Source organism: Grus americana, chromosome 1 (assembly GCF_028858705.1).
Source record: "Grus americana isolate bGruAme1 chromosome 1, bGruAme1.mat, whole genome shotgun sequence".
NCBI lineage: Eukaryota > Metazoa > Chordata > Aves > Gruiformes > Gruidae > Grus > Grus americana.
The window spans coordinates 121,557,453-121,585,391 of record NC_072852.1 but is presented as its reverse complement, the minus strand read 5'-3'; the positions used below and the strand labels follow the sequence as shown (position 1 = coordinate 121,585,391).

The window sequence follows — 27,939 nt, the reverse complement described above, 5'->3', positions numbered from 1 at the left end:
TCAGAAACAGGAGATACTGCTTGCAATGTACCTCAAAAATATTGTGCAATATTTAATTATAAAAGTTACCCCTAACTAAAGCATGGGGTTTTTTTGTTGGGTTTTGGGGGTTTTTTTTGTTTTAAAAAACCCCTCCTTAAGTGTGCTCTTTGCTGCAAGCACGCAGCAAAGGCTAAAGCAAGTGAAGGAAGAGCAAGGTGAGCCTATGAGTGCACCTGGGGTTTCTGCCTTCTGCCACCCACAGCTACCGGCAGACTCCTCTTCTCAGCTGCACGAGTTTTGATAAAAGATGAGCAAGCGCCAGCCTGTGCAGTTTGTGGTGCTCCTTTGCTGAGGGGTTACAGAAAGGTTTGCAAATACTACAATATTACCTGACGCTCTTAGGCTAATTAAAAAGCGTGCTGAATTTATATCTTCCCCTTTCCATAGCCACGCCATCCGGGGCTACCCGATACCCCTCGCCAGGTTGAATTACACAGGCTGCTGCCATAATGCCGTATGCAACAGATGACTGAACGGGCAGTTGCGGGCAGCTCAGTGAAAACCTTTCCAGAGCAGACTGGCTTAGCAACCTCAGAATTTCCTTTTGCTTTCTTTTGATAATGAAGAAAGAAAACGGTTTTGCTTTTAACTATGACTTCTCAGGAAGAGGTGAGTGAAGCTTTGGGAGCATGTGATATCCTCTAAATAAACGACACATCAGTGTTTAGTTTTCGTGTAGCATACTTCACAGTGCTGGTTTGTTTCCTGACGGACAACTTACGCACCAGTTAGAAGGCGCCTTTTTTTTAATTTTTAAAAATCATGCACGGCAAGCTGTCCTTTTCTCTGCCTTAAAGCCAGCAGATTTTATGTAAAATTTAATATATATCCATTGAAATGTACATGAAATTTTATCAAATGAAAGAGTAGAAATGTCATTGCAGTTGTTTGCTGAAAGGTGAAAAGATATTCCAGGTGACTTAAAGATATAGCGTCACAGACAAAACACGTAGTCTTTGCCTAAAATGTGTCATTGTAAGCATTTTCTAGGACTGACTCTGCAAACATGCTGCTTTTACAGCTTACCAGCTCCACCGTCTTTAACAAACATGGACATACTTCACACCACCATGAGTTCAAAAATCTGATTCCTTTTGCCAGTGACAGTGTGCAGAACCGGAGTCAGAAATTAGCATTTCAAATCTATTTACCCTGAATTCTCGTGTAGCCTGCTTAAATTGTTTTTCACTGTGTAGAAAATGATCAAAGGTTTTCTGGAGTAAAATTCAATGGGCCCCTGAATGAGGATCCTGCCAGGTGCTGTGCAGGTGTTACACACTTTTTAGTCTTTCTCTTGTTTCCTATTGCAATTAAAGAGCAGGGGATGGATTCACACCCCCAGTGTGAGCTATTAACAGTATATATGGTGCTTAGACAAATTTGAACAAAAATTACTTAAGTAGTTTGCTGGTAAAATAATTATAAGAGCTTCTCTCATGAACATTAAGTACATAACTTGGTGTACTGTGTCCAGCTCTGGAGTCCTCAGCACAGGAAAGACATGGAGCTGTTGGAGAGAGTCCAGAGGAGGGCCACAAAAATGGTCAGAGGGCTGGAGAAGAGAAGGCTCCGGGGAGACCTTATAGCAGCCTTCCAGTACCTAAAGGGGCCTACAGGAAAGATGGTGAGGGACACTATCAGGGAGTGTAGTGACAGGACAAGGGGTAATGGCCTTAAGCTGAAGGAGGGTCGATTTAGACTAGATATAAGGAAGATTTTTTTTTTTTTTTTTACAATGAGGGTGGTGAGGCACTGGAACAGGTTTGCCCAGAGACATGGTAGATGCCCCATCCCTGGAAACATTCAAGGTCAGGTTGGATGGGGGTTTGAGCAACCTGATCTAGTTGAAGATGTCCCTGCCCATGACAGGGTGGTCGGACTAGATGATCTTTAAAGGTCCCTTCGAACCTAAACCATTCTATGATAACATTTTACAAGGTGATTATCTTCTTTTTTTTTCTTTTTTTTTTTCCCCCCTTTTCTTTTTCTCCTACTGAGTCAGGTACAAGAGACAAATCCCACTACTGGAAGTCTTGAAATCATCTCCATTACAGAAGATGAACCACCAGTACCAGAAATTCAATTTTCCTTCAAAAGATTTTTCTTCATACCACAAGCAAAAGTGGACCCCAGTGCAGATGGATCTGGTAGGGATATTGCACAGCTTTTTGACCTTTGTAATCTAAACAGCTAATGTAAGTCTTTAACCTTGCAAAACTATGCTTGCCCACTCAGTCAGAGAAAGTACTCAGAGGAAGAAGAAACACAACCTCACTCCCCCAGCCATGAGGTTTGCTAGCATATTAACAGGTGATGACATCTTGTGTCGGCTTGCACATGCAAGCCTTTTTCACAGCCAGATTATTCACACACTTCAACCACAGAGCAAATATTTGCCCATGCTTTTCAGACACATTTTTGAATGGCTTATTTGAAATTTTACCAGCCTGGAAATTGGTCTATTAAAAAACTGAATATACAATACAGCAGCCTTGGAGGAATAGCATGCATGTTTGCTACTTCCCATAGGTTTCATGGCAAAAACAACCATTAACTTCAACAGAGGCAGGCTGAGCATCAAGGATGAAAATAGTGCAATTTAATTTTCTAGTCCATTAGCTACTACAGCTGTCTAAGATTCTTGGCATACCAGACACCAACTCCACTGCCAAAACCAGTTACTCAGCTGCTGCTGAGAGAGTCTGTGTAGGCTGGGATTTACTTCTGAGTCTATCAGTGCTGGGAGACGCTCCTCATTGACTGATTTTAAGTGTCTGCCAAACTCAAATTCAAAGCTTGAAGAATGAGGGGGTGAAGACCTGCATGAATTAAAATTGAAGACAAGGTTCTGCCAGTTCCTGTGTGTACCCATGACTAAGCTGTGTATGCTGTTTTCCCGTAGTTTGCCCTTTGTATATCAGAACACATTTGAAACAAGTGAACCATTCATTATTCCGACAGCGGAATCTGTTGTTGTCTTCCAGATTGACAAGACCACTAAGTTGAGGTCAGCTATGGAGGTAGCTGGTGAGCTGGTCTAGTCCAGCTCATGAAATGTATTCATCAGTTGGTACTGCTGTATGTTTTAACTTTAAATTAATCTTTTTTCCTTGAAAACTCAAAACTCAGCCTTGAGCCATTGCTCAGTTCTCTTTGTGTCTTTAAAGCAAAACTTTGAACAGATCACCTTTCCCACATTTTTCAAGACTAGTTTGGGGGTCTTTTTTTTTTTTTTTTTTGCAAATTTAGCTTTCTATTATTTTCAGTTAACCTTGCTTCCAAGTCCAAAAAGACCATTGACTTTCCTCCTTCTTGTCTTGAACACCTATTTACTGTCTTTTTCCAATATCCCTGCTCTTGTTTGAATCTTTAGGCTCTTCTTGCTTGTTTCCTTGCCTCTGTTACCCCAACTTTGGAGGAATGCATCACGCATGGGATTTAGCTCCCCAGTGCATGAGGCGGAGCTATGTGACCTCCAGCCTCGTCCCAGAATTTCCATTGTCCCAGACAGTGCTCAGAGCAGCGTCCCACTGGGGCTACGGCTGGAGGGAGCACTGGGACCATGGGCTTGGTAGCGGCAAGAGTCAGGAGGCATCACAGATGGGAATGGTCATACGGAGACTCAAACTAGTTCGTTCTTTGCTACTTCCACTGAAAGAATTCATTAGTCCACTTGAGCTTTCTGAAGTCTTCAGAGAGTATACCTGTACTCTGCACACAGGTTTGATTATGCAAACAAAACAGGTCTGAATTTCATTTTTATTCTGGGACTCACATTTTCAGGAGAGGTGCTCATATACTTCTAAAGCTTGCCGTGTGATGTAGCCCACAAAAATAAAAATTTAGAGCTCATATTCTTGATTGCTAGGTGCTCTGTAAGGGCACGATTGAGACTCCTCATGAGGCAAATGCTGAAGGGGTGTCTGAGAGCACCAGCAAGCCCCAAAACACCCAGAGCCTTCTCAGCCCCTGAGCTGGGGGATCCAAACCCCTCCGGGTCAGGTCAGCTCACGAAATGTACACAGGGGTTACTACTGCCATCTAGTTTGATGTTAGATAAATCTTTTTCATTGCAAAATCAAACTGGTTTAACTTCACAGAAGCCGTTCTCTCTGTTTGGTTTTTAGGAGATATCGAACCACCTTCAATGTGCCATGCTTTTCTCTCCCTAAAATACTTTCCATATATCTGTGGTTTATTCCTTGCAGTAATCCTAGCAGTTGCCATTGGCCTGGGTGGTGAGTACAATTAGTTATTCATTAAGTTCTCGCTTAACCATTCAAATGCTTAATTTTTCATGAGCCTTTTACTTAGAATGGAAGTAAACTGCTACTGCAGCTTGTTTGCTGAAGTAAAAAATCTTGTTGATGTGATGGCTTTAAATTTTATTTACATGTAGGGATAAAATAGATCTGGCACTCATGAGAGGATTGGCGTAATATTTAAAACACTGGGCAACCTGCAGCTCCAGGAAACCTTTCTCTAGTAAAACTTCACGGATTCCTCTCAGGTGGTGAGCTAAGAGTTTAGAAACTGGGGGAGGCTTCAGGTAACACACACCATTTTTTTGTCCTGTTATTCTCTTCTCTAAGTTTGTTTTCAAAGAATTAAAGAACTTTCCCCTAACACAAATAAATGCTACAAAGGAAAAGAAAACACTGAATGAGCTTAGTTGCAACTGGGAAGCGTGACCTGCCCAGGTCTAGGTGCCTAATATGTTGATGCTAGTGCAGTGCCTTCACACCTGCAACAGGGATAAGCTTGCAGGAGGTTGGGGCATCCCCTCAGGAAGAGAGTGCGCTGGTTGTGTTTTGCAAGGGTGTCCTTGCTTTGCTGCTGAGGTGCTGAGGGACCAGGCAGAAACTTGTCCTGGAGTGAAACATAAACTGGATAGAGGGAGCTGGGAACAAGTCAGCACAGACAGCAAGGCTGACTCATTCTACAAGTCATTACTAATGGATGAGTTTAGCCGCACCGTGTAGCAACATCCAGGTTGTATTTCAAAAGTTCCTAGAGTACGGGAGTTGTCTTTTCCTTAGCAAGACAGAAATCTGGTCAGATAAGGGAAGGCAGAAGCGTTATATTAATATCCAAGTGTGTTTTAATCACCCTGTTTTCTTTCATTCTTGTTAGTCCAATACAACTGCATCGGGAAGTTTCGCTGCCGATCGTCCTTTAAGTGCATCCAGAAATCAGCCAGGTGCAATGGTGTCTTCAACTGTAAAGAAGGGGAGGATGAGTATGGATGTGGTAATTTAAATTTGATTATAAATCCCTCCTCTCTCCTCCTGTAACATCTGGCACGTTATCAAGAAATACATGTTGTAAAGAGTTTGGGTGAGATAAGAAGGATAGAGACTTATGGATTATCTAAATCACCACTTCAGGGGAACAATCTCTCTGAGGTATTGATTTACAGTTTATGAGAAATCAAACTGCTCTTAGGATAAATGTGTTAATTGCTGAATATTGCCACTGCCATATCCGGCATGTTTCTCCATTAGAAGTCCAGATGCTTTTTGACTGCTAGCCCTTCCTCTGCCCCCAAGGTATACTGCATTATGGTGTGTATATACAGCACACTCTGCATTCACTGGCATACAGTTGCACTGTGTTGGTTTTGAAGATTGCAGAAGCCCATTATTATCTTAAAGGATGTGGGAACGGGAGAGATCAGCGCTGCCTTTTGTGCATTGAGTACTGCGGAGTTTGCTGCTTCCTCTGTGAAATGTACGCCCCCATGTCTGAGCATGTCTGAGCTTCTCTCTGTAATGGTTTCGGGCATCACAGGGCCATTTTAAATAGTCCTTCCCTGTCCTGTGCTATGGAAGATGACTGTAGTGCTTGCAGCCACTGGAGGGAAAGGACTTTAACGTTAGTAAACAGAATAAATGATTTCTAGAGCAGTGCACTTGTAATTCTGACTCCTGTAGCTATAGGTAAGGAGGCAGCACAGCTTTCCATCTGTGCAATATGAGGAATGACAAGAACCATGAGGTTTTGGCCCCAGCTAACCCTGCACAGTGCTTTCAACCTTTGGTGTGTTTTCCCCAGGGAGGCTTCAGGCCTCTGTGGAGCCTCCGGGCAATAAATCTGCTTTTCTTGTCCACCTTTGCAATGCCATAACAGTGGCCCATGGGCGCCTGTGGGAAACCCCCGTCCAGCAGCGACCACGAGCGTGGCCTCCTTTCTCCCTGGGAAGTCCATGTAGACATGCCCTTTCCCAGGCCCAGGTGCCTCCTGCTCATCCGGGGCTCTGCACCCCGGCAGCAGCTGTGGTGCGGGGTGCAGGGGTGAGGAGGACATGGCGACATGCAGGACAAAGGGACCGTGGGTGATGGTTCTATACCTGGGCTTCCTGCAGTATTTCCCTGTCGGTCTCTTGGCTGGAGGCAGCATGGCTCGCAGCAGCGCTAGCTCCATGGGGCCGGGCTGGCGTGAAGAGCCGTCCGCCCATGGGGAAGGGCTGTGCTGAGCAGATCCAGGCTGGCACAGGGGGGGAGCCCTCGGGAGCTGAGCTCCCAACCTGTGCATCTCTCCTCTCCCCAGCCTTTACACGCTTGTCAGCCCAGACACGCCAGCCCCATTTCAGCAGAGGGAAGTAGGCAGGAAACTCAGTGGAAGCCCAGGGGCGGCTGGGTGCAAGTGCATCCACCTCTCCGACTGTGCTGTGCAGCGCAGGAGGTGCCAACCATGATAAGATCTCTTATCTTGATCGTAGGTTTCCTCAGTGCCAAGCATCTGCAGCTCTAACTCACTGCAATCAACAAGACTTGCTCAGGCTCAGTGGAGGGCAAAGCAGCCTTCTCCATCTGTGTTAGAGCTCGCATCCCCTATCCGTTCCCATGAGCACAGACTTTTTTCTCCTGGCTGTTCTAGCTCAGCGTACCTTGGTTCCCTTCCTTAATGGGGGTAGGGAGGGTAAAGCACAGAAAAATTCTGTCAAAGGATTCAAGTGATGAAAAAGACAAGTAGTAAAAACTCGATAAGCGAAGAAATGTGGATGCCGCAGTGGTGCATGACACTGTTGTGTACCTGTTGTGTACCTGGTGGTTGTTCTTCACAACTCACTCGGGTTTTTCTCCTGAATCTCAAAGTCAGGTTGAGTGGCAAGAAAGCAGTACTGCAAGTGTTCACTTCTGGATCCTGGCGAACGGTCTGCTCTGACGACTGGAAAGCAGAGTATGGAAATACTACCTGCAAACACCTGGGTTTCTCAAGGTATGAACATAAAATGGAAGAAACTTTATTTGGTATTTTGAACAAACTCTGAGGTTATCAATCTTTATAATGAAACCCTGTATTAGTCTGCGCTTTAAAAGAAAAAAGGACTTAACAATCCACCTTTGTGAATGACATGGTTGAGGAGATTTAGGATGATGTGGGAAATAGTCCTGAATACTTGTGCACTGCAAATACCGTTTATTACTGCTATAAATCCTGAACGATGGCTAAATACAATAGTTTGGTTAAATCTTCCCTATGGGGTACAGGTGCCTCAATCCTACTTGTCTCTCTAGTAGCTTACAGCACAAAAAAACATATGAGCATTTTCCATTTCTTTTACTTCCTCTGAAGGAAAATTGTATATACAATTCATGTCATGGCATCTGTTAGGAATTAAGGTCCACCTCACAATTAGGGAAGAACCTGGCGAGGTGGTTCTTACTGGATTGATCCCATTCCTGAAAAAGCACCTGTTTCTTACACAAGCTTTCACACAATTGAGAAAGAGTTTGAAGCTGTGACTTGCAATGATGCTTTGTTATTTCTTACAACGGTGTCATTCTCATTTCTGCACATTATAGTTACCAGCATAAAGCTTCTTTGAATAAATTTTTGTTGCCTTTAGGATAAAATACATCTCAATTGTTCAACAAAAAAAGACAAGAAAAATTACAAATTATTCATGCTCCCTGCTGCAAAACATAACTCTGGAAAAAGGAGACAATGAGCTTGTTAGTGCTTCAGGAAATGTGCCAACCAGTTATGATAAGAACTTTATTGCAATATTAGAATTAAAATTTACTTTCTCTGCCTGTTAAATGCCTCTCAGCATGTGTGACTTCCACACATGATTATGGCAAAAATACATGCACGTTATAAGAACCGTTTCTTGGGGAGGTTAGGATTGTTTTATCAAGTGTCAAAATCCGATTATTGTGGTTGCTACACTGCGTTTTCATTAGCAGAACTGCTGAATTATTTAAACAGATTACTGAAATGCTGTCTGAGGAAGCTGTGCTTATGGTTTATTTGCAGTTACGTGAGTTCAGGTTACCTGCCCGTGGCTGCAGTTGAAAAACAGTTTCAAAGACATTTCGTATCCCTCAGCCACTGGTTATCAGCTGACCAAGCGACATCCCTGCACAATGCAACAAACCTCAGGTATGCCTCAGCTGCTTCATCCTGACAGAAAGAGAGCAATCAATAGAAGAATTACTAATAGTTTGAGATTGTTGCCTGTTTTCTCAGGCATGTAGTACTTCATAAGTGGTTAGTGTTGTTATGCATCATAGACCAAGTTTCAGTAGCAGTCTTGCTAGAATATGAATTAAGAGCCTTATCCAAGGCCCATTAAAATCCACAAAGGCTTTAAAATGAGCTGTTTGAAAAGCCTATTTGTCCCATGATCCCTTTTTTGCAAATGGATAGACACCAGGCACTTATCTTTTTCCATTGTGAAGCAGTTTGTTTTGGTTTACAGATCCCTAGATATTTCCCAGTGGGCTTATGAGCCCTTTATGGTCCATTTCTTCCTCCTGACAACTGCTTGGGTGTTTTCAGTTACCTTTCACTGAGAAGCAAGCTATAGATCCAAGGAGACTACAGATCACATGTTGAAAATTGCTGATGAGCCTCTCCTTGTGGAAAAGTGAACCACTCTTCAGCAGGGCAGCATATGGTCTGCAGGCTCCCGATGGTGTCTAAGCTCCTAATTTAAGTATTTCAACTAAATGCCCTAAGTAGATTGGATGAGTACACGACTTTGTACCTCTTTCAATATATAAATTATTTGTATTTATGTGCATGTAGCTGTACAGGAAAATGACACAATATTGAAAAAAATCCCAGTATTTGTGAATTGGAACTAATACTGCACTGTCTTTTCATCTTAGAGAGGAATGCACTTCTGGAAATGTGATCATCTTAAAATGTCTGGGTAAGAATCAGGAAAAGTTAATATAAAACCAGACACTGTCCTTCATCCACTGCAAGAGTTAGGAGAACTTGTGTACTTGGGGCATACTATACCATCAGTTTATCATACCAGAGAAAAATTATATTTCTTATATAAAATTTAAAAGAATTTCAGAAAGTGAGAATAGGCCGGAAGGGCAGATTGGGAGCATTAGGCAGCAGGACCGTTTTGGTGAGAATCACAGTAGGAAGTAGACATTTAAGGACTGTGAGTTGAGTCCATGGACTGATACTGTAATCCCAACTCTTTGCCGTCTTGGTGGGGAAAGGGAAATTCTGTCTTAACATTTGAACTTTCACCCCACATCTTTCCATGTCAACTAGTTTTCAGATTGGGATATGAAAAGTCAAAAAAACCCAGCAGCAAAATAATCACCAGGGGAGAGGAGATGCTTCAACCTGCCTATGTGGGCCCCTGAGCCCCTGTGCATTTAAGGAGGGCAGAACAGTGGGGTTTACAGCTCAGCTGAGCACTACGTCTGCAGAGGAGAAGATGTGAGCCCCACAGCCCCCATACCATCTGCCAGGCACGATGCCGCAGGCATGGGAGGGTGGACGAGAAACCTCTGGGAGCAGCCACAGCGAGATGTGAGCCCTGGGAATGGGGACGGTCATGCTGCAGAGACCTCCCCGCGTCAGCAAGGCTGGGAATAGAGGGGCTGAATGAAGGCGTCCAAAACCACTCCTGTGTTTCCTCCATGGACCATAACCTTTGCTTTCTGGCAGCGTGCGGGACACGGGCCAGCTACAGGCCACGGATCGTGGGGGGCAACGTGTCCTCCCCCCGGCAGTGGCCCTGGCAGGTCAGCCTGCAGTTCCATGGGCATCACCTCTGCGGAGGATCCGTCATCACCCCGCGCTGGATCATCACCGCCGCCCACTGTGTCTATGAGTAAGTCCCTAAATCGCCTTGTTCGGTGTGTCCCACTGACCCTGCTTGCAGTGGGTCTGTGTGTGTGGCCACTGCAGAGGAGGGCTAATGCACCGTGCCTTTTCTTAAACTGCAGGAGAGATTAGGTTATGCTTATTTTATGGGCTTGCTCCCATTAAACATTTAAACTGTCTCTCTCTCTCTCTCTCCTTGCATGAGTGCAAGTCTTCATTGAAAAAAAGTCCTCCCGAGAGGTGGTCCAAATCAGGGACCTCAATTTTCAGATATTCTGGGCACTCCCAGATTCCTAGGAAATCAGCTTAAAACAACATTTAAGTGCTAGATTTTTAGGTACCCTGATCTGCAATTTCTGTACATTGCATATGAATTAACAGTTCAGGAGGAATTTGTACTTGGCTGCTCTGGTACTCTGGAGCTCCAAAATAAATTACATGATCCTTTTCAAGTTGACAGGATCAATCAGTGGCAGTTAGCGAGTTGTTCTGTGCTTAGTGCCCCTTACCACATATGCACTGCTCCTTTTTATGCTGTTTGAAGTAATCTTTGAGTTGTAAATAGATGCTAAATAGTTATTTAGACTCTTCTTTTTTGTGTGATTATAAACATAGCCCTCTCATTTATAATGAGTTGTCTGGTTTTGCAGTCTCATTCTTGCTAATAGTGCATGAGAACTCTTCTTGCTCTTACGAACTCCAGGCCTCTTTCACCAAAGACATTTAGACAACTAAAATGGGATTGTCTGGCCATGTTTAGGCACCCACAACAGGGATGCCTGCTTCTGAGCAAGTCCTGTAGGATGCTTTTATATCCAGTAGAGAGAAGAGATGGGACAGACAAATCCCACTCGTAGATCCTGTTTAGAGCCCTTTGTTGCCATAAAAATAATTACTTAGGAATTAAGCATTTTAGGACTTTTGTCCTTAGCTCTGTTCCCCAGAACCCAGTTGGTTGTGGTGTGTTCAAAGGCTGATGGGGGTGGGAGCTGGCAGCACAACCCACATCCCTGGAGCCTTTTCCTAGCACTGCTGCTAGCCCGCTGCTAGCCCTCTGCTAGCCCAGTGGGGTGAAGCCAAGAGAAGAGCAGCTGCTCGTGTGCTGGAAGCTGAAAGATGTGGCTGCTCATGAACTGGGGGCAGAAACACCTTCCAGAAGGAAAGCCTCTCCCTTGGAAGCATATATACATACATACATACATACATACGTATTTGCCACAAGTGCCGCTGAGCTAGCCGGATGGCTGAGCACAGGTGTGCCAGGCAGCAGCATCGATGGCTGTGGGGTCACATAGGACAGACAGGTAGGTCAATGCAAAACTCTCATATATTTGGAGAAAGCTGCGCAGATAATATAGCAGTGACCCAGTGTGTTACTAAGATTAGTCACACTTTCTATATTCTTTTAAATTAGATGCAAAACATAGCCAATATTAATAGATAGGTGAGCAAATAGAGCAGACTGTAGCTATTTGCCTGTAGAGTTTTATGTGGTTTGTAAGCTCAGCAGAAAATTAGAAAACCTGAGGGTTTTCTTGAAGGTTTTTCACTCTCTCCTACCTCTTTGTTTCAGCCTGTACTTGCCGAGCTCATGGAGTGTGCAGGTTGGTTTTGTGACTCATCAAGACACCCAAGTTCACCCATATTCAGTGGAAAAAATTATATACCATCGAAATTATAAACCAAAGACAATGGGAAATGACATAGCACTGATGAAACTGGCAGCACCACTTGCTCTCAATGGTAATTCTTTCTGTTAGCTTCCACTTGACTTTCTCACCTTTCTAGCCAAAAGTGAGAAGGGTCTTTCCTAGTACAGACAGGGAAATTCCTGTTGGCGCCCTATGCCTGACCCAGGACAGTCGAGTGGATCCCCACCACCTCTAAAAGCAATGAGAGATATGCAGTGTAGACATAGCCAGCCTGCTGCTGCGATGGCAACGCAGCGATCCCTGTTCACACTAAACTGGCAGAAAAACCTCGGCCTCCGTATCAGGAACTCCTCTGTACTCGATATCCAGGCGCAGAGAGCAACGACATGGTCACAGGGCTCTGCAAAATGTTCCCAGTCCATTCTGATATTGGCTTACTGAAGACATTTAATAATAGGCAAACATTAACTTTATTCTTTCTAAATATTTTTCCTATCTAAAATAAATGCCCCGCCTCGTTTTACTTGGAGGCCACAGAGATTTTTATCGTGTCCTTTCTGTGAGTACATGGAGATCCAGCAGTGTCCAAAGCTGAAAATCAAGCTTAAATTTCAAAGAGAAGAAAAGGCAGTTCAAATATAATGATGCTTTTAAATCAAAACTACTTTCATTTTCTCAGCAGGATGCTACCTACAGCTGACACAGTTAGTGAATTGAAATAATGTATAATAATATTGTATGAATTTAAATAATCACCTAACAATACCTCCTAATCACTCTCAGCTCTCTGCAAAGGGGAGCCTGGCTCTTTCTGACACATCTAGATTGTCAGTTTCTAAATCAATTCTCTTGAAAAATTTTAAACTTCCACTTTAGATGAAAATTAAGTTTGATTTTGTTCTGTTTAAAATCTCAGCTAGTGCTGTTTTCTTTTGCTTGGGAATAAGTTTGGGAGGCTGTCAAGAACAGTAACAGCTTCACACCTGAGCTACGTCCATGCTATGCCCCGGGGGCTGGGGGCAGCCGAGGGGGGCTTGGACGCTCAACGCTGGGTGTTTTTGGTGCTTCGAGCTGGGATCTTTGCATTATGGAGAACTGAACAACGAGGAAATGCTCAGTATCACATCGTATCTTCCCTCCCTCCCTTTGCTCATTGCCAGCTCATCTTGACGTGTCCCAGTTTGTCCCCACAAGCATCAACCATCATGTTGCATGGCATTCAGTGCCTCAGAGCAGAGAGGTCCTAAAACTCTGTGAGCCGATGGGTGAGAAGCAAAGAGGACCCCAGACATCTTGTTGCCCTTTCAGAAGAGCGCAGAGATGTGCACGCACGGCTCTTTGCACGTGCTGCTGCACAAAACCTGTGAGGAGGTGCCACGCAGTTGTGCTGTGGTTAGCCAAGGCCATTTCTCTGCCCGAGCAACGTGCCATGGGGTCTCTGATCTGCCCGTCAGCTGTGTACACAGTGCATTTCTTGTTTGCTCATTCTTCAGTTGATTGACCTGCCAACACCTCCTTCTGTTTCTTCATGCTTGAAACTAATTAGGCCTGATGTAGGTATTGTTTCGAAACTATGATATTGGCTATAAGACAAAAGGCCTGCAGAACTGCCAGGCTATTGATGTGGGGAGTGGGTGGTGGTCATAACAAGTTCACTGCAAGCCAAATCCTCAAAGTTTTACTGAGGCATACAGATGTTTGCTAAATCTTAAAAGCAATTCTCGCTTCTCTCTCTCTTTTTCTTTAATAGGTCACACAGAGCCAATTTGTCTGCCTAATTTTGGTGAACAGTTCCCAGAAGGGAAAATGTGTTGGGTATCAGGATGGGGAGCAACTGTGGAAGGAGGTATTTTAAATGGTTTGCTGTTGATTACACTACATGAAAACATCTTACATACAGTAAATACAGGATTTGGTTGGAGCATTGTTCAACTTTATATATATATATAAAGGGGGGGGGAAGAAGACATATTCCTAAACTTTTTGCTCATCCTGAACTGCAAAAGTGCTGTACAAACCCTTATCACAAGGAATAGATGGCTACATTCTGTGAAAATGTTGAAAATTACAGGTAGACAGCAACACTGTCCATAATGTTGTACTCAGCCTCAGTCAAACAAGCTGTGTCCTTTATAACTTCAGGCATAGAAAGCACAGCATGAATGCAAGAATCAACCATCCATTTTTTTCAGAGAAAGCATGTATGCATTTTCAGGCAGGTTGGATGATGTAGAAATTGGATCTGTGAATAATGTCACAAAAAAAAAGGGATATTTTTTTTTTTACCATGGCTCACACGTCATGTTAATCAATAGTATATACTGAATCACTTTCATGTGAAAATGCTTCAATTCTCAGGTCATTGTTTTTTATCATTATCCATTTGTTTCATTTAACGTGTTGTTCCCATTGTTCAGAGAACAAGAACAGTATGTTACCTGACTAACAGATAATAGCAAAAGATGGGAAAAAATCAAAGCAAGGTTTACCACATAAAAAGTCACTATAAGTTGGCATTAGTGTGCAAATACTCCCATTTATAGAAATGATTCATTCAGGCTCTGAATATCTTTATCAATGATCTGGACGAGGGGATCAAGTACCCTCAGTAAATTTGCAGACAGGACTGTTGATCTGCTCGAGGGTAGGAAGGCTCTGCAGAGGGGTCTGGACAACCTAGATCGATAGGCCAAGGCCAACTCTATGAGGTTCATCAAGGCCAAATGCCAGGTCCTGCACTTGGGTCACAACAGCCCCATGCAGTGCTACAGGCTTGGGGCAGAGTGGCTGGAAAGCTGCCCGGCAGAAAAGGACCTGGGGGTGTTGGTCTACAGCCATCTGAATATGAGCTGACAGTGTGCCCAGGTGGCCAAGAAGGCCAACAGCATCCTGGCTTGTATCAGACATAGTGTGGCCAGCAGGAGTAGGGAAGTTATGGTCCCCCTGTACTCAGCACTGGTGAGGCCGCACCTCAAGTCCTGTGTTCACTTTTGGGCCCCTCAGTACAAGAAAGACATTGAGGTGCTGGAGCGTGTCCAGAGAAGGGCAACAAAGCTGGTGAAGGCTTTACAGCACAAGTCTTATGAGGAGCAGCTGAGGGAACTGGCCTGAAGAAAAGGAGGCTGAGGGGAGACCTCATTGCTCTCTACAACTACCTGAAAGGAGGTTGTAGCCAGGTGGGTGTCGGTCTCTTCGCCCAAGTAACAAGTGATAGGACAAGAGGAAATGGCCTCAAGTTGCGCCAGGGGAGGTTTAGATTGGATATTAGGAAAAAAATCTTCACCGAAAGGGTTGTCAGTCATTGGAACAGGCTGTCCAGGGAAGTGGTTGAGTCATGATCCCTGGAGGTATTTAAAACACGCATGGATGTGGTGCTTATGGACATGGTTTAGTGGTGGACTTGTCAGTGCTAGGTTAACAGTTGGACTTGATGATCTTAAAGGTCTTTTCCAACCAAAATGATTCCATGATTGTATGAATAAAATAAAAGAAATATTTATAAAATAAATCCAGTGTTTGCAGGGATAAATTCGAAACAAATTTTGGCACTAGTATTGAAAACAGTGTCCAGCTAGCTTTTAAGCTCATGACTGTCATTGATTGTCTAGTTTGAAGTAGAAACATATAATGTACAGCTTTATATTATATACTGTGATAATGCACAGCTCTATAGAGTCACTAGTTACTGGATTCTGTAAATAATGAGACACTTGGTTGACTTACTAGTATGTTCTCATTTTAACTGTATTTCTTTCACTCTATCTTGCCAATTCTTCATATGCTAAAACATTTTCTGCTAATAACTAGAGATTAATTTCAAGCATAGAGAGGGTTTTTTCTTTGGGGTTTTTTTGTGTTTTTTTAACAGGTGATACATCTGAAACCATGAATTACGCAGGTGTTCCTTTGATTTCTAATGCAATTTGCAATCACAGGGATGTCTACGGTGGGATCATAACTCCTTCAATGCTTTGTGCTGGTTTCCTAAAGGGAGGGGTAGACACCTGCCAGGTATGGAAGTTTCCAAACTGCAGCTGTGCTCATTAACAGCAGCAATGGAAAAACATGAGTGATAAGTTATCAGAAGGCACTCCCAGGCTTTTCTTGGGCAAACATTTGGTTTTGTGCCATTTACTCTGTTTACCATGAGTATCGACCACTCACTGTGCATGCATTCATATGCTACAATTCCCTTCTTATATTTCTTCTGTGGACCATATCTGCTACTTCTGAAGCCAAATTTACTTAAGAGATTTTTTAATTTCTTCCATGCGCTACGGCATGGTGCCTTTCTTTGCCCTGGCTGTGGCCTCTACACTGCACTGCACTGTGAGCAGCTCCAGAGACCTGCAAGGTGTAGAAACTCCATGGTGAAAAGCAGTCAAAGCATATATCAAGAAGAGAAGTAGAAGCGTGTGATTTTGGAAAAAGCAGAGTGAGGCAGGGAGAAAGAAGAAAGAGAGAGGTGTTTGAGTAACTCAGAGTATTAGTAATGACTCTGGGGAAGATGGGGTCATAGCAGTGACGGATCAGAGGATCCTTCACATCACAGGGTGGTGATGACTCAAAATCATTGTCAGAGTCATGGCACTGCCCACCTCGTGCCAAGTCTCATCCCCACACACACTAATGTGGACTCACCTAGCTAGTCATGGATGAAGAGCAAGGGCTGGGGAGGAACTTCATGTTTCTAGGGTTGCTCAGTCCCAATGACATCTGGGACAAGACGAGGCAAAGGCATTAGCTGCATAGATCTTCACTGAAGCGCCTGCTTGCACCACCCTCCCCAGCAAAGTACCCGGTACCAGCACGTCACTGTGTCTGGCGTATGGCTCCAACTGACAAAATGAGCCCTGCTCACCAGAGGGAGAGGCTCATTCCAAATTTCATTTTTTTCTGTTGTTGTGCTGGCTTTGATGTTCACAGGGCAGGAAACCGCCCCAGCAAAATAAATTGAAATTTTTCAGTACTTAGATGTGAGTCCATCGAGTTGAATCTGTCTAGCACAGTCTCTGGGAAGCCAGAAAAGCAGCGTGCCAGACTGCGGGCAGGAGCAGGCAGGGAAGGAGGTGGGATACAAGCTTGCTGTTGCAATCCTGGTCTCAGCTCGGCTCAATAGCTAGGAGCTTTTTGAGAGAAGCAGCTGTGAGAGACCAAGGCCATGGCATGGAGACTGCAGATTAGTGATGTCCTGCCTGCAGGACAGGCACGTTCCCCAGCACCTAAATGTTGTTTAACAGCAAGCTTCAGTGTTGCTTCTGTTGTACAGTACTGCTAACTGGAGAAGGAAAAATATGATCTAATACACATCTCCAAGAGGTCTCCAACTTCTGCTGTAGCATATGCTTTTCCTAGGACCCAGAACAGAGCAGAAATAGGAGACACTGAATTACTGGACTATGCCTCTCCCCCTGCCCCCCAATTATGAGTTCCTCTCCTTTTCTGGGGCACTGACGTTTGTTTTAATCTTTTGTCCTCCAGGGAGATAGTGGGGGCCCTTTAGCATGTGAAGATATGAGTGTCTGGAAGTTGGTGGGGACGACCAGCTTTGGCGTGGGCTGTGCAGAAAAGAACAAGCCAGGTGTCTACAGCCGAACCACCTCCTTCCTGGACTGGATACACGAACAGATGGAGGTCTGGTTTTGCCCTGTCTCTCCACCTCTGGTTGTCACTTTGCTCCGCCTGTGCTACACAAGGTTTAGCACATATTTGTCACAGCTGAGTTGTATCGTATAGAGACGTGTGACCCGAGGGTGCATTTGGGGATCGGGGCAGGTCCATGAGCAGAGCGGACAGGGCAGAGTGCGGGGGTCTTAGAGAGATGCAGGGAGCACCAGGGCAGGCAACCCACTCTCTGGAGACCAGGTCCTCTGCTGTCAGCACCCCTCCAGCGCTGGCAGAGAGTTGCTGGCTTCAGTCAGCTGAGCAGGGACAGTTGTTGTGCCTCAGGTGGACTCCCAGGCAGGGATCTGATGCCTAAGCAGAGGCATCTATAGCCATTTTAGAGATCCCAGGCTCTCCTGCCTGGCTCATGGGTGTCCCTGAAGGGCAAGGATCTGCAGGTAGCCCTGGATTGTATCCACCATGCTCGCAGGGATGTCTCAGATGCCCTGCAACAGCTCAGGCAGATACGATAGAGGATCTGATAGCAGATACGGGAGATCTGAGGCCTTCGGGACCAACTGCTGGGGGTCAGGCAAAGTGCACTAAGACACCTCAAGTGGCAATAGATAGTGCACGTGCAAGGCAAGTGAACCATCCTCCACTGCCTTGGTAGGAGCCTAGACACATAGCTCACAGGTAGACACCTGTGCACAGGCTCCTAATTGTCATTTTCTTAGCTTCATGACAAAGCCACCCTAAGCACCAAAGTGTACATCCCATCCTGCTCTAGCCTGGTCCTCACAGACAGTGGTGGCAGTGCTGCTATTCCAGCACCCAGTTTGCTGGAATGAATGAATGAATGAATGAATGAATGAATGAATGAACGAATAGCAATGATGCTATGCCAGCACCAGCAATACGGCCGTCAGCCACGACAGCTGCCTGTGCCACTGTGATGGCACGTGGTGAAAACACTCCTGCCCCCGTCTTGTTTGTGAAATACGTGAGACTTCCTCCTCAAACCGAAGTGCCAATATCAGGCTTTCACACACAAGGAAATGACCGAAGTAAGGTTATGTGTGCCTTTTAAGTTCAACCTCCCACCTGTATATTGTATGACACACACTGTTTTCACAACCTATCTTACACATGAAGATTTATGCTATCACATGCTTATCTGTCACTCAACAAAGCTGAAGAAGACAGGATAGCATTTCTAAATCTTTAAGACCTCTGATATTACATTCTTTTTCTTCACCCCAAAATATATACATCATTGTGATTTATTTGCAGGCACAGAAGCCCAGACATTTCATATGAAGAATTTGTATCCAATGAAAGCACAGATTTCTATTATAAAGAAGTGATCAGTGGAAAAAAGTACAGCTTAATCTTTATTTAGCTAAATGCTAATATCTTATAATTTTTCACAGGGACATCCTTCAGATGTAAACATTAATTCATTCATTTACCCTCTTAGGATTTTCAACTGCAATATAGAAACACGGACTCTGTTTAATGGACTCTGAAACAAACCAAAAGAAAGTAGAAATAGCATGCCTTTGAAAAATGGACCAAGGAAATGGCTTGCACCTGAACAATTCTGTATTGTGGCATAATGCTCCTGATCTGCTCTTACCTGCTATTGCGCACTGTGGGTTCATGTGGTCTCTCCAGAAGTTTCTGTGCTTTGTTCAAACAAAATTCACTCTTCTAATTAAGGTTTAGCAAAGGAGTTAGGAAAGAGATCCATTTTGATCTGAGAGATGCAAAATTGCAAGATAAGGAGTTTGTCCATCAGCATGCCCTTAAAAGTTTTCTTTCCAGAAATTAGCTTTATAACAGCTCACCTGTCAGAGCCAGTCATCTAATGGAAGGTATGATCAAAGAGCAGGCATCTGTGTTTTCTGATCTTCCATTTCCAGTTTTGAAACCTGAGTAAAGCACTTCTGTCTCTCAGATTTTCAGGAGGATACAAATATTTTGCTAAAGATTCTCTTCCTATGAGTGCAAAGAAAAGTTTTTTATTGCTTTCCACTGAGTGGTAAAAATTAGTCATTTAGAGAGATGTTTCTCCAACATTGTGAACAGAATTTCTGCTGCCTCCATTTTGAACAGCTCTCCCACTAGGGAGGAAGCAAAAAGTTTATAGCACTAAGGGGAGTACCAGTACCTACATACATTACTGTCTGAGAAATATTATGCTTCAACTATTAGATCTGAATAGACATGAAAGGTTCCCACCCCAGCAAAAATGAAAAAAAAAAAAAAAAAAAGAAACCAGCAATGGAACAACTAAGAGGAAACAAAATAAACCCCTTCAAAGCCTATTTAGCTGCCTGTATGCATGTGTCCCATGTGTGCAGTATCTACCACCATTAATAATATATTCCTCCACCCCTCATAGCCATATTTATTTATGAGCCTTAGGTTCCTGTCTCAGCTCATGTGAGGCTGAGAACTAGTGAATGAAAGCAGTGAGAGAAGCTGATGGCATTTGCTCAGGTTCACAGTGCACGCAATGGGAATTGGATCGCACTGCTTTTGCTGAGGTGGTGTGTTTTTCTAAAGAACTTCAGCTGGCAGAACTGGCTCCAGCAGCCCCGCGGTTCCTTTGGTGACCCTAGTACAGCGGGGAAAAAAAAAGTAATTCCCTTTCAGAATTCAATAGGCAACAACATGAGCATTTGGATAGATGCATAACTGGTTTTGCTTTCCAGAGAGAAGAACTGCAGACCTAAGGGAGAGAGGCGGTGCGCTGGACTTCTGAAAACCCACATCACACTCCAGCTCCACAGAAGGACCCACCACACTCTTCTGGACACCTGCTCTGAGCTTTGTACCTTCACGGACTACTTTTTACCATTTCTTTTTGGTACTGGTAACTTAATGAAAACTGTTGAGCATTCAGCCTCTTTAGGATGGAAGAGGCAGTTGGAGGCTGGATGATGGGCATGCGTATTTGCCGTCAGCTACAAATTTCACGTGTAGAAAAAGTGTTAAGACTGATAACCTAGGATGCTATCACAATAAAGTTTTGCAGGCATCATGAGTAAAAGACTAGAGCAACTTCAGGTCAGGTTCCTAGCTATTAATTTAGTACTCACCTTCCAAGAACCATACTATGAAAAGACTTTTTTCCTGAAAGTATTCGTATGTGAGATCCATGCTCTGTTGCACAGGCAGCGGCAGCTTTCTTTGAAGCCATAAAGCAAGCAGGAAGCAAGCAGCTGGCAATTTTGGCAAGCATTGGCAAGTATGTTCAACTCTTGTTAGCAAAAAATCTCTAGATTCAAATCCTTTATCATGTGATTGAGAACAAGTTCCTAAAAATTGAATTCTTAGGTGTTTTCTTGTGGTAAATAGCTCTGAAATAAGCAACGCACAGTCTGTAACTTTACTGAAAAATCCTGAGATTACTGAACAGTCTTAAAGGGAAGAGGAGCTTCTTTACTGCCTTTCGATAGGCTGTAGAGCCAAAACCATTGGTCTATCTATGACGTACCATACAGCGCAATAGCCATTGAATACTCCCAAGCTCACATCATGTAGTACAGGCACTCGTGCTCAGTCGCTATCTCTGTTTTCCCTCCCTTTCTCTGCAGACAGGACAACACAGATCCCACACTCTTTGTACCTATCAGTGACATCAGTGTTGCGGATGAATTGATGCCAGCCGGGCAAGGGACAAAATATCTGAAGTGTTGCTGTGGTTTCCTGATTTACAAGCCATTTTAATATAACAGCCTTGTGTTGTTAGGTTGGAAAATGCCTGACCGTTTTGCACTTGCCCTTCCTAAAAACCCTGGGATGAAAGTTGTCAATTTTAAACTTGATTGCCAGGGACTAGGTAGGCTGAATAATGGATAATATTGTCAGGGCTTTTCAATACCAGCCAAAATTGATCTTATCATCTAATCAAGTGCTGCTGATCTGCTTGGATATGTGGTTTTGGATGCAGTCTGTGTGCTTCTAAATCAGTATCTGCATGACCACTGTCATCCACTACCGCTGCAAGAAAGCACTGGCGGAACTGGAACTGCGTTCTCACTGCAACACGTCATGTGAAAATTGAGAGAGAACAGCAAACCCGCATGAACTGTCAACCTCCACGTTGTCCTGTAGATAGAAACGTTGGTCTCAGAGGACACTGCACCAATACCTTTCACCCTGGCTAAAGAAACTGCAGTGCAATGGAAGCAGCACTTCAGAAACGGCATATTGTTTAAAAGAAGAGGGGAACATTATTGCAAAACTGACACAAAAGCTGGAATGAAATGGAAAATTTCAACTTGACAGAACTGTGACAGAATAAATACAAAGTATGTTGAACCTTTGTGTAACTACAATGTTTTCAGAAGATTTTTAATGCTGACTGTTTGTTATCATAACATTTTCACAGCCCCAACATGGCTTGTCTTTTAGTATGATCAGCATTCTGGTAATGAGGGGACTAGTCTCTGAGCTTACAGAGTTGTTACTTCATATTTCTGAAAACACTCCTCAAAATTCCTTTTAAACTCCTTCTATTTCCGTAAAAAGACTGTATGATAAGTATCCATTGTGGTCTGCCTTTATATTAAAGAGAAATCCTATGTAAAATGTAGAAAACTAGTGAAGTCTTCCAAGCAAGAAGCCACATTGACCCCCAGGTCAATGACAATCACTTATGGGTAGACGTAGCCCACACTCACAGAGCTGCAAATCTTTCTTCTGATTTCTGTTATGCTCCTTGCTGTGGTGTCTCAGGTATAGGCAGAACACAAAAGAGTCACTCTGTAAAGCTGGATTTTCCTCCCTCAACTCAGGCCATTAGCATACATGTGAGAGGTTTAAAAATAAATATAATCACAATATTAGCATATTTCTCTGTGCTAACTCAGGTGAAGATACATGGGGCTTTAGGACATTTGCTGTGGGAAGGGTTTTGTACAAAGATAAGCATTGCATTTTATTCAAAGAGCGGTAGGACCGATGAGCTGGTGTCTACTGGTAGTCAGTATTACGGCTGGAATGAACAGGTAGACTGTAAAGTGATTTTTCAAAGAGGTTATATGACAGGTTACAAAATCTTTCCTTTGCCTTGGATTTTCTTCTCTCTGTTCAAGGAAAATAATTAGCTCTACTGCATGTGCGTGTACAGAGGCTTGCCAAACGAGGTGGGGCTCAAGGCAGCTCTATTTTAACTAATCCCGATTAGGAGTTTCATGGTAAACATCTTGGAAGTGTTTAAGATCTTTATACTAGAGCAGTGTATATATGCTATGTTATTAAAGAAGCTGATGAAACAGTTGCTAGCTTGTGAACTCAGACCACTGGTTAAAATGGTTGCTGTAACATAGGATTACGTTACAGCCATAGTATAACCCTTAGAAATACAACCTCCTTGTATGCGTAGCCTGTGGAGCAAACTTGCACCAACGTGTAATAGACTCTCAGAAAATGAATCCAACATATAACTTCACAAGAAATGTCCAGCATATGAAAAAAATTCCTTTGCCATTCATCAGCTGTTCCTGTCATCATTACATTTGAGTCCAGAAACTGTGAAAAACCTAAGAAGTTTGGATGAATCACATGTAACATTTATACAATATGCAGTTTGCCCAGAAAAAAACATCACACACAAACTCTCCTTTAGCCAATATGAAATTATTTTCTTTTTTTTTTTTCCCACTTGAAACATACAAATAAAAATGCACTTTCTGTAAAGGTACAGAGATAAGCATAAAAACAAATGCCTAGTTTTGATGTGTGAGAAAGCCAAAGTGTTTTCTGAGAGATGACGTGCTTTTACCATGCTAACACATCCTGCACCAGGAATCAGTCGCTGCACAGAGGTGAGGATGGCACAGAGCTCTGCTCCTAGGGGCTCTCTCACCATCAAGGTTCATATAACTCTGCAGATGCGAATACAAGAACTGCACGTTACACTTAAAAAAAAAAAAAAAAAGAAAGAAAAAGATCTGGCTCATCCAATTTTTTGAGAGTCTTCAATACCCGAACAAAGCAGGTTGAAATCTTACATTCCATGTGCTGCACTGTAAATCTTGCTGTTGTGGTGACAAACCTAGTTTGATCCCTGAAAGGTACACACTCTCCGCTATCTTTGTGAGTGTAGTACCATTTTAAGACGTGCAAATCAAATTTATTTTTGTCAACTAATAGCCCTGTGAGAAGCAGTTGCAAACTTGTGGGCAGCAGGAGCTGAGATTACATAAAGCACAGTAAGAAAGGAGCTTACTTTGGCTGTTTAGGGAAGGTACAAGGAAGTGTTTCCTATCTGAACTGAAAGAGCACACTCGATCATTGCCTTTAATCTCTATTTTTATGTATTTGACATGAGCAGAGGATTCTGAGTTTGCTTTCCTGCTTTTGTCACACGTTTTCTTGCTGGTGGAGCTCTTGCTCCGGGAGAGGGCAGCAGGTTGTGTTCCCAGCATCAACACTGGTTAGATGGGTAGGATTTTGAACAGTTTGCTTCAAGATTTGGCAGGGGAGAGGTAAAAACGCAACCCTGTGGATGGCACAAAACAGTCAGACTAATTTTTCCTGATTAAAAGAAAATCGACTCCATAACGGGCTTGTTTTTATGACGACTGCTTTGGTAGCTGCCAGTCTGAGCAATATGAATGTAAAAATGTAACAGGCAAGAGGAAATAAAAAAATAAAAATAAAATTACACCCCATCTCCTAATGCTGGAGTGCATTTACACAGGGTAAATGCAGGCACATGACTGGCAGCTGAGCGGGGAGCCCGGTCTTGCGTCAGGCACCCACGTTAGACCTCTGCTCTGAGGTTACCAGCACGCATCCGTGTGTCCCCAGAACCCGGGCTGGGTATCGGCCGCACGGTGAAAACAAGCTTGGCAAAATGCAGCCTTAGAAGATAAGGCCAAAGCAACCACTTTAATCCTTCAGCAGAGGACTAAGTAAATGGAAATTAGCTGCCGCAAGTTGGATGCCACCCTCTGCAGCCATTTTTTCAAGGACCGTCCTCTGCTGAGCGGGGCAGGCTGGTGGGGCTCTGGTGGATGAGTGACCGCCTGCGGCTGTCCTGAGAAAGGATTTGCTTACATGGGTGTTGCCGAATATGATTACAGTGGTTCCCAATGGAAATATTGGGAATGAGGCCTTCTTCTCTGAGGTGTGGTCTTAAAATAAATATGGTCCCCCAAAAGCTCTCAGGTGAGAGAGCAAGGGCGGTGAGGGAGTGAAAAGTGAGAAGGGAAGAGTTAAAAACTAAGACTGTCTTAAAGCACCACAGCATAAAGCACTTGAGGGGGAAAAAAATTGCACTTAAAAATACAGTAATCAGTAAACTGTAATCCCTTTCTACAGTTTTCCCACTTTTTGAAGTATGTTTTGCATAGAAGGTCAAATGGAAAGGAGTTTTAGATATTTTTTTTACTAGTGAGACTGCCATGTATCATTTATTTGAGCACCCTTACCCTCAGCAGCATTACCTCTATCAGAAACAAATTTGCAACACTTATGATAATATTAAGCCCACAGCAGATGGCAGCATACATCAAAATTTTGCCTACAGCCTCTGTTTAAAAAAAAAATAAATAAATACCCAAACAGTTCATGCCTCAACTGCCAGAAGTGGGTAATGCGAACACAGTTATGGTTCCCATCCCACCCTTGGCTATTAGAGGGGAGGTTACTGGGGAGATGCAGCTCCCCGAGCAGAGAAGGCAACTCCCAGGCACCCGGGCACGCGGTCAGAGCATCCGCAAGCCTGCCCACGTCTCCGGTGGGTGCTGGCCCCAGCTCCCCAAACTGCATGGCTGTGCTGTGTGTTTGTGCTGCTGGCTCCTCACGGTACAGGATGCCCTGGATATCACAGCCTCAGGCTTTCTCATGCTTTGATATATTTAAAAGTGATATATTTGATATATTTAGTATATTAAAGAATTATGGTGGAATAGCAGTAAAATATCACTGCAGAGCTGGTTTTGATCCAGAGAGCTCTATTGAGCAGTATATTATCCACATCTCCAACCACCTGGTTAGACTATTCCTATCTAAGACTGAAGCTATAATTGGACAATAACAGTGAAAAAGAAGCTTTTCCCTACAAATTACTTTGTGTCACTCACCAATGGCAGAAAGAAAAAAGTTTATTCAGAGATTTAGCAACTTTACTTTTTACTTGCACTTTTACTAGGATACAAATTACTTCATCACACTGCGGGTGCAGCGAGAGTGAAGGGAAAGATGATCACCTGTTTAAGGTTTCCTTCACCTCCTGCCTCTCCCAGCGGGAGGCTGCGGTCAGGCTCTGCGTCCCTGCCCCTCCGTGGCTCTGCGTCCCCACATCCACCCACACCACAATAATCCCAGCTTTTTATAGTGCCGCCTCTGCAATACCCCTAGATCCTCTCTACCTCTCAAGACCTCTTTCTTCCCTCACAAGCCCTTGGCTTTCTCTATCCCCCATATCCCTAAATACCCATCTTCCCTCCCCTAGGGCCGCTGGCTGCCCCTCGCGTCCCCATCCCATGGGATTTGGCTGGGCAGGAGGCAGGACAAGCACCAGCCAGCTGGTCAGCCCAGCGGCCCCGATCTGCTGACACCAAACCAAAGTCTGAAACCTTCCTGCTTTTCCTTCAGCAGGGACAGGCGTTCAGATCTCTTTTTTTCCTCCCAGCTGCAAACATGCACAAAACTCGTCAGAAGTTGGTATGACTGTTTCAATAGTTTCTCTCAAATTTATTTTAAATGTCCAACAGGGTCAGGAGCCATTTAGGAGACCCGGAGGCCAGGCAGGAGGAGGATAGATGTGCTGCCTGCTTGCAAAAGCCAGGCAAACCCCACAGGTATCCCCAAGGCATGGGACAGCTTCAAGCCTTCACTCCCTCCCAAAGGCAGCAGCTTCTCCCCCTCCTCAACCCCTCACCCCCTTGGGGCAAAGACTCTCCTGCCGTCCCCGCACAGGCACCAGACATGGCAGAGCCCTGTCCCCTGCTCCAGGGATGGGGGTCACATGCAGCCCCCCGCCGTGGCCATGCTGTCTGGGCACCACGCACCCCTCCTTCTTAGGGCAACCGCAGCCTCGCTGGCCGCCTCGTCCTTCAGCCTCGGGGAATCGAGCCTTCAGAGGTTTGTCTTCTTGGGTGAAGTGGAGAAAAGAATGAAGCCTTAAAAAAGCAGATAGGCCTGAAAATAAACATAAGCCAGGAAACTGACAACCAAAAAAAAGCCTTGGAAAAGTTAAAAGAGCTTTATGGCTGTGGTTCATTTCCAGCATCCCTCCGGACCTTGCTGCTCCCCCCAGTTCACAGCCACCCTCAGCCCAGGAGCACCCCTGAAGGGTGTGCGTGGTGGGATTGGACTCCACGGAGAAAATCAAGCCCAGGTCAGCGGCTGCAGAGGCAGAACACATCTCCCGGCCTCGGGCAGCTTTGAGGACCCCGTGCTGGAGCCCCTGCCTCCGTCGGAGAGACTCAGAGCCATTGCTCGCCCTGCCAGCAGCAGGCAGAGCAAACTGGGAGCATCCCAGTTTACACATTGCGAAATGCAAGGTCTTTTTCACTGGCAGCCCTGCCTGCTGTGTAATGCCAGATACACTGCATGTGTGCTGCACCGGGATCAGCATTTCCCACATTTCTGAACCATGCAGCCAAAATGATTTTTTTATTGACAAGTAGACATGCTTCTTTATCTATGCTAGATTCTGGTTTTTGTTCACCCATCTGTATGCATGGGCAGGTGTACATATTTATAAATTTTTTTTTTTTCCCCTTTTTTTTTTGGCGGGGGGGGGCAGCTGCTGTGCAGATCAACCCCTGGTCACTAACAGACCGGGACTGGAGACTCAGAAATGCTGCTCCAGATGCTTCATCCCCCTTCACATTGCAGTAGGACAGCAAGCAAATGCTGACTACTGACTCCTCTGAGACCTGAAGCTGCTCGTCCCTGCCTGAGACATGGGTGAGATGGAGAGGAGAGCAGTGACTGCTGCTCCCGGCAGCTCCCAGCGCTGCCAGCATCCCTTCGTGAGGCACCAGGGACCCGTCCTTACGGAGACCTGCGTGTCACGGGGGATTTGCCACTCGCTAGAACCTCATAAATCTCACACACACACACTGAAGCGTGAACACTACGGCAGAGCAGGGACAGACCCAGGGCTGTCCCAGGAGAAGGCCAGTGCCCACCTGGAGCCAGGGGAGAGCCCCCAGCCCGCACTGCCAGCTTCCCCCCAGGAAGGGCTCCTGCAGCCCTGCGAGGGCTGCCTGCACCCGAGGGCTGCCATAACCCCTCCGGCCATGTTGCACAGCGAGCAGCACTGTCACCCCTTTCAACGCACCGACATCAGCAGCGCCCTGATGTTGACTGAGCATTTATCAGTCCCTATGGTTAGCATTTGCAACTGCAATGAGTGTAATATTTTAAGGGCCTTTGTTGAAAGAGGCTTTGTTCTTCCTGTTGACGTTCCTGGGAAGCAAAAGAAACCAGACCTACACAGGAACTTGACTTCTTCCAGGCTGTTTTACTGATGATGTTTTTGCAGCACGAAAGAGAGAAATGCAGGTCCACATGACCCATA

General features: G+C 44.6%; 1 protein-coding gene across 1 annotated transcript; it reads left to right on the top strand.

Annotated features, from left to right (window-relative positions):
• The first annotated feature begins 633 nt into the window (after positions 1 to 633).
• TMPRSS3 (transmembrane serine protease 3) lies at positions 634 to 20,448 on the top strand. The gene is made up of 13 exons (XM_054846393.1): positions 634 to 651; positions 2,045 to 2,189; positions 4,170 to 4,280; positions 5,176 to 5,292; positions 7,140 to 7,263; positions 8,305 to 8,430; positions 9,162 to 9,205; positions 9,970 to 10,135; positions 11,702 to 11,871; positions 13,531 to 13,626; positions 15,649 to 15,791; positions 17,262 to 17,414; positions 20,105 to 20,448. The coding sequence occupies exons 1-13, from the start codon at positions 634 to 636 to the stop codon at positions 20,123 to 20,125; spliced, it is 1,434 nt and encodes a 477-aa protein (XP_054702368.1). The 3' UTR covers positions 20,126 to 20,448.
• Positions 20,449 to 27,939: the final 7,491 nt, after the last annotated feature.